Below are 12,063 nucleotides of genomic sequence, written 5' to 3'. Positions count from 1 at the left end.
TTGTCACTCATCAGTTGCAGAATTGCATTGCAGTTGAGCTCCTTGCAGAAACGACAACGGCACGGAGGATCAGAGCCCGGGCCAAGCTTCAGTCTGAACGGTCCAAGAAAGCTTCAGAGCCATCTGGCAAAGGCTCACACACACTGACAGAGTGGCAGCCACAAAAACACATGGGGCCTCCACCCACTCACAAAACACACCCATACACACACACACACACACAAATCAAATCTCAACATTCACCAAACACTTCCAAATACACACTGATCCTGTGCCAACATTTCCACACACACGCATAATCTCTCACAGAAAGCTAATTCCGAAAATCCCATTTTGCCAAGCAAACATGCCAAATACACTTACTTCTACACACACTGATTGCAAGCCAAGAGCCATATTTACTCATACACCTAAGAAACCCTCAGACGCACAAAAAGCAAACTCCAAAAACCCACATTCACCAAACAAACATGCCAAACACTCTTATTAACGCACAGATCAGAAGCCAAATACCCACATTCACACACACACACCACAGAGAGGACTGTATAAACGAAGCCTTTCCAGGGTTTTAATGACTTGATATGCTCAAAGTGTGTAATGAACTTCACTCTTACTTGTTCTCATTACTGGCATCATATCGGGGCATGGGATCCATGTCATTACCGTTCACATCATAACTGGCCTCATTATCCTGCGAACAGATCAAAGGGAGAAAAAGACACATGAGAACACGGTCAAATCTGGATTTTTCCATCCATTATAGGAATGTGCCAGATAGGACACTTCATTTTTAAAAGTGAACAACGCTTTTAGACTTATGCATGTGAACATGTGAATCTGGACGTGTACTTTCAGGACTGAGCTTATATAAACACAAAAGGATCAGTCAGTTTACGAACAGTCTCAGTCTGGCTGCTTTTGTTTTATTCAATTGCTCGGATCCAAGACTTAGTTTTAAGTTCTTAATGAATGAATCAGAATGAGCTTTTTACATTTTTATTTATTATTTGGTCAAAATGCAGTTTTTTTTAAACCAAATGTGACTAAAAATGTAACCACTAATAAGTATATAATGCAGAGTATGCAGCATGCAAGAAATTACTTTCCTAAAAACACACACACACACACACACACACACACACACAGAGATACACTTACATAGTTCTGGATGAGATCTGGGTGGTTCCTCTCGATACCGTCATCCAGAATGGTAACCACCACATCCTTCCCCGTGTAGCCTCTCTTCCACGCGCCCACGATATTCATATCAGACTGACAGTTATGGATGTTATCATTACAGTTCTGCAAAGACAGAGATAAAAGAGGACATAAAACAATCGAATTAGGTGAAGAGTCTCACTGTGACACTCACACTGCTGATCAAAAGTCAACAGTCAATGAGGGTTTTTTGTTGTTGTAAAAAACTAATACTTTTATTCAGTAAAGATGCATTAAATTATTCAAAAGTGACAGTAAAGACATTTATAATGTTACAAAATACTTAAATTTCAAATAAATGCTGTTCTTTTGAACTTTATATTAATCAAATGATCCTTAAAAAAAATTTAATAGTTTTCACAAAATAATAAACTTTTTTCAACATTTATAATAAATATTTCTTAAATCAGCATATCAGAATGATTTCTGAACGATCATGTGACACTGAAGACTGGAGTAATGATACTGAAAATTAAGTTTTGCATCACAGGAATACATTAACCTAATATATATACAGTATATATAAATATAAAACCATTATTAAATTATACAAATATTTCACAATATTACTACACTTTTGATCGAATAAATGCAGCTTTGTGAACATCAAAAACCTTTTAAAAAATCTTACAGATCCCCAAACCGTTGAACAGAAATGTACATTGAAGCATTAAGAAGGACTACCATAAACCCATTGTGTTCATGTTTGCAGATGCAAATAAAATGTGGGTTTTCTAGTTATTATATAAAAAGAATTACTGAGATAAAGGGTGGATTCAATCCCACATCTCCCACGATTACTATAGCTCAATGTGTCTGTAAAATCCTGCCTATTTTTGGTGCTTTAAAAAAATCCCAAGTACGTAGTAACAACCTAACATTATTTTTAAAACACATCTCTGTAAATTACTGCATCTCTCCTCGTCTATCTCAGACACTGTTATTACATGCGTCACATGGAACCAAATGTTCACTTTCATTGGGCCTTGTGTTGGAATTAGACCCCATCCTGGAAAGTCAAGTTTATATGCTCCCAAAGTATAACTCACAGGTCAACATGAGAAACCTGAGCCAAATGGATGCATTCAGGTCAAAGTATTAATGTTATCTGAGCGATATTAACCATTGACAGAGCTGTAACAACCCATTAGAGAACAAGCGCTTAGTTCACGCTCGCCGTTTTGGTAGAGGCTATAAATACGTTCAAAGACAGAAAGTAATGACAACAATTGCTATGTGTGCAATGACTCAAGGTTTCAGCCCCAGCCAAAGTGCAACCTTTCGAACATTCTGGGAAATCTGAAAGGCTGTTTACAGTCTAAAAAAGCGCAAGGATGTCCACAGCACGATGAACCACACCATTTTCTCTCCTCTCTTGTGAGTTGAGGAACATGACAGCTATGAAAACAAAAGCCTGTTTTTACAGTTACCTCACAGAAAATGTCTCCGCTAGACGTTATGTTAGAGCTTACGAAAGCTCGGTTTATCTCTCTGGGTGGTTTTCACATGTAGAAACTCAGCTAATCTGGTGTGACAGGCATCGTTTCCGTTGAGCAAGATTCAATCTGACCAATTAGTTTTAGTTAAAAACACTGAAGTTTTACTACCTGCCATTACGTTTTAGTGAAAGCCGTCTTGAAAAGCAGAAGATTGGCTTTGTTTTGCATTCAACCAAACACAACGTGATACATTGTCTTTAATGAAAGCATTCGCAATGCATTTCAATTCAATAATGGGCTGTATTGCTGATTTAAACAGAATGAGACGTGACTTGATTTTATCCGTCTGGATTTGGAGCTAGTCTATGATTTTCTTGGATAATTATATCATAGGCTTTATCTCAAAGTTTCTTCCTTGCTGGTATAACCTTTCCATTTATCACTGTGGGATCTGTAAGGTGTAAGGAATAAGGAATGCTTTACAAATAAAGTAAACAATGATTTTCCCATATCCATATGCCTTTTCTAACATCAGCAAGTTTTTTTATGAAGAGAAAGGAAATCCAATTTGATGATGGAATTTTTTTCCCTTTCAGAATAAGATGTGCTTGATGATTCATTCACTCAAGATCTTGGTTAATGACGGAAGAGTTGAACCGTTCATTAGTGCCCCATATTTTCTGCAGTAGAGTAAGAAATGATGAAAACCATGACAATGATCAAGACTTCGGTGTTTTTCAATGTTAGCAACTCACTAGAACAATGTCCAGTTAATTAAGAAGTGAAGTGACATTCAGCCAAGTATGGTGACCCAAACCCAGAATTCATGCTCTGCATTTAACACATCCAAAGTGCACACACACAGAGCAGTGAACACACACACACACACACACACTGTGAACACACACCCGGAGCAGTGGGCAGCCATTTATGCTGCGGCACTCAGGGAGCAGTTGGGGGTTCGATGCCTTGCTCAAGGGCACCCAAGTCGTATTATTGTCGGCCCAAGATTCGAACCCACAACCCTAGGGTTAGGAGTCAAACTCTCTAACCACTAGGCCACAACTTCCCCTTAAATATATATATAAAGTATAATACATAATATATAATATGAATACTCACGATGTACCACATACTGCTCCATTTAGCATCATTGAAGTAAATGGAGCTGGGCTGGACCATACTGTATTGTACAGGACCAGGATATGAGGGATTATAATCTCGCTTTATTCTCCTCTTAACCACCTGCTGTTGCACCCACTCCACCTGAGAAAGAATGAGAAGAGATCCTTAAGGAACTGACAAAGTAACACCAACATCTTTTCATGCCTTATTAAATGAATGATGGCTACTGGAACACAGTAATCAGAAACTATCCGATGATGTTTTTTATTTATACAAGTCAACGGCATAAACACTTTGATGATATAAACATACTTTCTTTGTAGTAATACAAAAATTTGAATGATGCCAATGAATTTTTTTGGTAATGAGAATTATGGAGGAAAATACCCCTAATTATAAAAAAGATAATGTCACAATAGAAAAATGTGTGATAATATATAGTGCTAACTTTCCTCATGCACAATATTATACCTTCAATCTTGAAATATACATAGAGAGGCTTCATTCATGCAGCTCGCAAACATGTTTGACTTCAATTATACAGCTACAAAAAGTCCATGAATTGGTTATTTGGTAGAAATTAATATAAGGTCATTATTTATTGACCCTCATATATTTTCAAACCTGTGTGATTTAGGTCTCCGCCGAATTAAAAATGCAAATGGTTACGAGACACTAGTGGTTTCTGGCATCACTGATGTCAAACTTGAAAAGACTCATTTCAGATTTCTAAATATAGAAATGCAAATGAGATTTGAAAAAATAAAATAAAATCTAATTCACAGTTTTTGCTTTAAAGGTGCTTTTTGACATTTTTAGAGATTGATGGACATTGGTCACAATTCACTTTACATGCATAGAAAAGAGCAGCATGAACATTCTACTAAATATTTCATTTTTTCCCACAGAAGAAAGGCAATCCAACATGTTTTCAATGACACTGTTAGTAAAAGATGACAATTTAAATTTTTAGATAGATAAAACAACACGGTGAGCTTTCCAACATGTTAACCCAACCGTCCTTTTTAAGATTATACACAAGGCGTTGTTCATGAACAGAACTTTGCATGTGCATTGCGCAACAGTTGTTTTGAATACATGGTGAATTCGAGTCATTGATGATCAAGATCAGGAGTCCATATAGACCATAGAACACAGGTGTGGGGTTGTCATAGTGACAGCCTGACCTTTGGCTCCATGGAGATGAAGCTGTGTATGCCTCTGCTGAAAAGCGTCGACCTTTTTATCGTCCGACTGTGGAAGAAATGGTAGTAGTCCTTCAGATCACCAATCTAGAGGAACAACACACAAAACTGTCATTTAATGCATTGCAACATCTCAAGCATATCACAAAATAACATGTTGCAAAACATGCAGCTATACTAAAACTAAGTAATAAAAAAAAAGCAGCATATCATCAGGGCAGGCACATCTAATATGTAACAATATTGGTATGAATAAATAGGAAAGAGTTACAGCAACATTCACCGCAGGCACATTGAAACCGGCATGAATCATTATTTATTTAGGATGTCATTGACTGGAAGATTGGTTACTCAAGAAGCTGTATCACTTTCCACAGAACAGATTCATTTGGCAAGTGTAAGAACACCAGGCAGCAATGAAACATTCTCCACAGACTACTGTACTCCAAAGAGATACATAAGTCTGCCATAAAAACAATAAAATAATGACTCTTGAAGCCAATGATAAGCTTTGCAGTCAATCAAATGGGCTTACGCTGTTTATAAAGCAACTGCTTTGAAATTAACTTGACGTTTCTTTTTGTTCATGAACACATAGGCTACAGCTGGCTCCTAAGGAAACCTCACGTTCCGGGATCCTATAGCAGATTCCCACAAGAGGACACGAGTCCGATGAGCTGCAAAGTCCAAGAGGAGTGCTTAAACCTTCATAGTTACTCTGGATGAGACCAGCTTGCAGTTAAGGAAGGACCTCTTCACTGGCACAATAAGCACAGATGAGCGATAAGATAGCACATTGTGAAATCAGACCGTGAACACGGTTGCAGTGAAATCTCTCACCACATGGCAGGTCTGAGATCCGACATACAGACTGAGCGAAGGTTAAGGCTCCACCATAAACTTACATTAACCTATTATTATTTAAATGCACCAGCATTTTTTACCACCAAAGTACTAACTGGATAACGAAACATATGATTAAACTAAACTATACACATTATACACACACACACACACACACACACACATATATATATATATATATATACAGTATATATAAGGAAGATGAATCTGAGACCAGGGCAGTTTATGATGCCACATAATGCAGTTCTTTCCATATACAAAACTTGATTTGACAAATTAAAAAAAAACAGCTGCATTATATGTAATTTTAATATAAAGCATTCTAAATACTCAATTAGAACATATGAAACGTGAAAGATGTAACACTTTCAGAATGTGTAACATTTTCAGCATGTTACGGTGAAGTTTACATGAATCCTGCTGAAGCTGGATGTCATGCTTGACTTCAGTTTCTAACTTCTCATTTAAGAATTCAGATGTACACCTACAATGATCTGCTAGCGTTCATTACTAAAAGAAAACAGTAAATAGATCCACCAACTCGCAGGAAAGTTTCAGAAACACCTGTTGTTGTGGTTGTTGTTGGGAGACAGTGGAGACCAGTTTGTTCACTGGGTTACACTCCGAGAACTGGATTTTAAAAGAGTCTTCAGGCAGACTGGTGAAGATTCAAGTCCTAAAACGTGGATTTATCAGTCTGAATGATCAAAACACAACTCTGGGAAACTTGTGTGCAAAGCTTCCATCCCTGACGTTTGAACTTCAATCAAAGTGAAAACACACTTCCACTGAGGAGAAAGAGCACTGGACAGCAAACACGATGAAATAACACCCGTGACACGCTTCAGAGCATGTTAGCGCAGGGCACACTTACCTGGCCCAGGTTTCTGTACCCGTATTTATTGGCGACATGGTCCGCTTGCTCGGGTCCGCCGGCAATCCGAACAGCCCAGTGGTTGGTGTAAATCCGAGCTTTGCACGGAGAAGACGAGAAAAAAACCAAGCACATCGAAGCGAGGACGCACGGGAGGCTGTTCAAACCCATCTTTCGTTATCTCTCTCTCGCCTCGACTCTCCCCAGCACCCCCGGTTTAGGAAAACAACCAAACTTCGTCTCGCCGTTCAGCGGGGTTTCTCATAGAAGTGTCGCTTGAGCTCCACATATACTGAAGAGAGGGAGAGCGCAGGGTTTACACGGGATACGAGCCTCGGAACGCTTCAGCCTGCAGCGCATCGGCCGCGGAGAGAGAGATGCGAGAGTCTGTGTGCACGGCTTCGGCTTGATTTGTCCTCTCAAGACAGTGCCGTTACTTCCAAGTGGATATATGTCTCTAGCGCCTCCCTCAAATAACTATAGAGAGAGTCGGTAGAGTACGGAGAGTTACCGGGGCTCCGCAGGGTCTTAAAGACACACCGCGTTCCGCCAACACAGTTCCGGCGGCGGCGTCGCATTTATCACAGCGATGAGATTCCCGGAGCCTTCTGTGCAGAATAAGGTTGACAAAGTATACCGTTTTGTCTTATTTTTATACTTATGGCCAATCATGTGGTCAATTTGAGCAGCAGAGACCAGTCAAGTATTAACAGCAGTTTGTTTTGGTCGTGAAATTAGATTGACCATGGAGTGCTTAAATTTAATATAATGGCACTCGAGGTTTGTTTTATCCCCATTATCAAAGAATTCAGAGAGAGAGAAAAAACATAATTGTGAGATGTATAATTCTGATTAAAAAAATGATAGTGTTGGAATGGCTTTTTAGGATGATCTTGTTTTCCTGTTGATGAAAGATAAAAACGTTAACAGCCAATCAGAATCAACCTGACTTTAAAGATGTCAAGCATTTAAAATGGCAAAAGACTTAACTGCAGTGCATGTTTACAAAGAACACAGGCCTAATTTTATTGTGTCGATGCTAATATAGTTATCATTATTTATACCAAAGATGATATTGATATCTATAAAGTTTTAATAATCGTTCTAATTGTATGAGAACAGGAAGTTCACACCACAGCGTTACCCATAATGACACAGAGGAACAAAAGGAATCACTTTCAGGATGATTTTTTTCTTTCTTTTTTTCCAGTTGATAAAACTATAAACCCGATTCCAAAAAAGTTGGGACACTGTACCAATTGTGAATACAAACTGAATGCAACATAGATGACTTATCAAATGTTTAAACTGAGAAAATTTATAATTTTAAGGGAAAAATAAGTTGATTTTAAATATTAGTCTTCAAATGTCTGGGGACTGAGGAGACAAGTTGCTCAAGATTAGGAATAGGAATGTTGTCCCATTCTTGTCTAATACAGGCTTCTAGTTGCTCAGCTGTCTTAGGTCTTCTTTGTTGCATCTTCCTCTTTATGATGCGCCAAATGTTTTCTATGGGTGAAAGATCTGGACGGCAAGCTGGCCATTTCAGTACCCAGATCCTTCTTCTACGCAGCCATGATGTTGTAATTGATGCAGTATGTGGTCTGGCATTGTCATGTTGTAAAATGCAAGGTCTTCCCTGAAAGAGACGACGTCTGGATGAGAGCATATGTTGTTCTAGAACTTGGAAATACCTTTCAGCATTGATGGTGCCTTTCCAGATGTGTAAGCTGCTCATGCCACACGCACTCATGCAACCCCAAACCATCAGAGATGCAGGCTTCTGAACTGAGCGCTGATAACAACTTGGGTTGTCCTTGTCCTCTTTAGTCTGGATGACATAGCGTCCCAGTTTTCCAAAAAGAACTTCAAATTTTGATTCGTCTGACCACAGAACAGTTTTCCACTTTGCTACAGTCCATTTTAAATGAACCTTGGCCCAGAGAAAACGCCTGCGCTTCTGGATCATGTTTAGATATGGCTTATTTTTTGACCTACAGAGTCTTAGCCGGCAGCGGTGAATGGCACGGTGAATTGTGTTCACCAACAATGTTTTCTGGAAGTATTCCTGAGCCGATGTTGTGATTTTCATTACAGTAGCATTCCTGAAGATCACGGGCATCCAGTATGGTTTTCCGGCCTTGACCCTTACGCACAGAGATTGTTCCAGATTCCAGATTCTCTGAATCTTTGGATGATATTATGCACTGTAAATGATGATAACTTCAAACTCTTTTCAATTTTTTCTCTAAGAAGCTCCTTTCTGATGTTGCTCCACTTTTTTTTCACCGCAGCATTGTGGGAATTGGTGATCCTCTGCCCATCTTGACTTCTGAGACACACTGCCACTCTGAGAGGCTCTTTTTAAACCCAGTCATGTTGCCAGTTGACCTAATAAGTTGCAAATTGATCCTCCAGCTGTGCCTTATATGTACATTTAACTTTTCCAGCCTCTTATTGCTACCTGTCCCAACTTTTTTGGAATGTGTAGCTCCCATGAAATCCAAAATGAGCCAATATTTGGCATAACATTTCAAAATGTCTCACTTTCAACATTTGATATGGTATCTATATTCTATTGTGAATAAAATGTTTATGAGATTTGTAAATTATTCCATTCCTTTTCTACTCACGAAAAGTGAGTACAGTGTCTATGTACAGTGTCTAAACTTTTTTGGAATCGGGTTTGTATAAACACTGACAATTAAGCACACTTATAATAATAATAATATACTGTAATATAATATAATATACAATATAGTTGTTGTTGTTGTTGTTGTTGTTGTTATACAGGCCTGTCTGTTCCAGTTCATGCATTGCTTTATTGACATTCATCTTAATTGATGGAACAGGCCGAGATTTTGATCTCAAATATTAAACAAGTTTATTATTAAGAGCAACTTAACATGTACACAATATCAGCACGACTGCCCGCAGCTTAATCACCATCAATCATTCACTAAATAAAAATGGTTTTTCTGCACATTTGGAAATAACTTGTTCTTGAGTAATCACCTTGTGTGCCTTGTTGTGTAGTTCGAGTTCATAGCATTCTGTCCATAAACTTGTGACGTCTAGATCTAAGGTGCTTAGAATGGTTCCTCTCACAGCCGCATCCCCTCGTCACCAGACACACTCTTGATGGCATCATTATGAGGCGAGCGTTGATTGATTGATCTTTGTTTTGTTTTTTTCCCTCGCGCTCGGTTCCGTTTGCAGCACAAGTGCGAATCAGCATAATTGCACTAATCACGGCCAATTTCTCTGTGAATGGAGCCGCTGTCAAATCCAACAACAGACGAGGGACAAGAATATCTCACGGTCCTTATAAACGAGATGAAAGGGGATGAAAACACGCCGTGAACACGCCATTGAGTGTGAGAGCAGGATTGTAATTTAAAGCACCGAGGGAGGAGGAGAAGAGAAGGGAAGATGCGGAGATTTGAGAGCGGAATCAAGTACCCAGATCACGGAGGGAGCGGACAACCCATTCAGCGCGACGCATCTCTACCGAGGGGCGCAAATCCCGCCTGACAGCCATTACCCCGCGAGCCCGAGCGTCCCCTTCAAGAGTCCTCCTCTGAGAACAGATACCAGCGCGCATTCCACCTGCTGCAATTAAGCCTTTATTTATGGGGTTAGAATTGTTGCATTATTCCAAATAAATAGATTATGATCCACAAATAAATGTAACGAGATTCACAAAAATATATCAAATTCACAAATTAATATAAAGAGTTTCACAAAAAAATTTAAAACTCACAAATAAATAAAATCAGATTTGCAAATAAAAATATATATATTTACAAATGTGTTTAATGTCACAAACACAACTCTACCTGGTATTTATTTGTGAACCGCTGTCTGTGCATTTGTAAATCACTGCACGCATTTGTGGATCGGTTCCTGTGCATTTGTGGATTTGAAACACTTCTAGCGTCGACATGCAGATAAATCCACAAATAAGTGGACTCCACCCACCGTTTACTCAAGCCAATCAAATAACGGCCACATTGAGCTGACCAATCGTAGCACGTTATCGCTTCAACCAATCACGTTTTGGCTTACAGCCAGGGGAACTGCGGGAATAGACACCGAACTTGAGACCAACAACAGACAGTCAGGGCATTTCTCAATACCAAGTTCGCAGAGTCTGGACTTCCGTCCTTCCGAGTTTGGACATGCCAAGTTGGACTCAGAAGAACGAACTCTCGAGGACGGGAGGACGCGAGTCCAGTCATTCTACAAATGGAACGGCAGCGTACTTGATAGCATCACTCAGCATGCATGTTTTACTTGAATTAACTTCTTTTTTATTTTCAATATATTAAATATATTAGTATTAAAAAACTAATATGTACCTACTCTGATTATTTTCACTTTATATTTATAATGAAATTGAATATAATATTAAACGACTGTCTCTTTTTTATTTTAAAAACTATTAAACATTAATATGTGGTTCAGGTAACATCAATACTGTGATTATATTTACGTCGTTCAAAATAAATAAAATATGTGGAAACAACTGCCTCTTTTCATTAAGAACAATCTAGCAATAAACCCACTCAGCTACAATTTAAATAAAAAAGCGGGAAAAACGGTTGAAAGGTGTAAATCAATTGTAAATAAGTGTAAATCAAAATGGAACAGCTTAGGATTGCCATTGCAATTGCTATTTATCAAGATGCTGAAGAGGAGGCTGCCGAACGGAGGAGACGAATCCTTCAAAGAAAAGCCAGGATGCAGCGGAGGATGGCGAAGAGACGTGCCATATTAGCATGTCTCTCTAGCATTGTATGTTTTTCTAATTATTCTTTCTTCATAAACTGCCCATATACTTATGTGGACTTAGTTAGGTATATCCAAATGAAAAGTCATAATAAAAATGTATTATAATGTATCATATAGGCACCCTATTTACAGACTACAAAGTACTATCTCACAAAAAGTTATGTAAACTATTGCAGGGATGTAATGAGACTACATTAGATTTTTCAGTATACCAAATAAACTGACAAGTACAATAGGTTTGACAGTTGATAACATTTAAATTAACTAGCTTACACTTCACACACCTTTTATTTGTCTTTGTGGTGCTCAAATAAGTTTATAGTTTATCATCTTTATATAGCTAGGTGCACATCATATTACTGCATTAACACAAACAGGACAATTTAATATCTATAATAATCATATAGGCTACAACTTTTAGACTCTGGGATGAATGTTGTGCTAGAGCTTATCAATAAATGAATGAAACCGAAATAGAGTATAAAGAAATACTTCACGAAAAGAGCAAATGTTAGAGGGAGATTTAATTATGGCAGATTTT

General features: G+C 38.4%; 1 protein-coding gene across 2 annotated transcripts in view; it reads right to left on the bottom strand.

Annotated features, from left to right (window-relative positions):
• The window catches only part of LOC132115443 (proprotein convertase subtilisin/kexin type 5-like), a 48,143-nt gene extending 40,920 nt beyond the window's left edge, over window positions 1–7,223 (bottom strand). Inside the window, exons 1-5 of one of the 2 annotated variants that reach the window (XM_059523925.1) lie at window positions 6,729–7,223; window positions 4,973–5,077; window positions 3,783–3,926; window positions 1,162–1,305; window positions 618–694 (exon numbers count right to left, since the gene is read on the bottom strand). In XM_059523925.1, the coding sequence (XP_059379908.1) occupies window positions 618–694; window positions 1,162–1,305; window positions 3,783–3,926; window positions 4,973–5,077; window positions 6,729–6,899 (641 nt within the window). In that variant the 5' untranslated portion in view covers window positions 6,900–7,223. The remainder of the gene's footprint in view (window positions 1–617; window positions 695–1,161; window positions 1,306–3,782; window positions 3,927–4,972; window positions 5,078–6,728) is intronic. The other variant, XM_059523927.1, reaches the window with a different exon arrangement.
• Window positions 7,224–12,063: the final 4,840 nt, after the last annotated feature.

Source organism: Carassius carassius, chromosome 34, assembly GCF_963082965.1.
Source record: "Carassius carassius chromosome 34, fCarCar2.1, whole genome shotgun sequence".
In the NCBI taxonomy this organism is placed as follows: Eukaryota; Metazoa; Chordata; class Actinopteri; order Cypriniformes; family Cyprinidae; genus Carassius; species Carassius carassius.
This window is presented reverse-complemented; position numbering and strand designations above follow the sequence as displayed.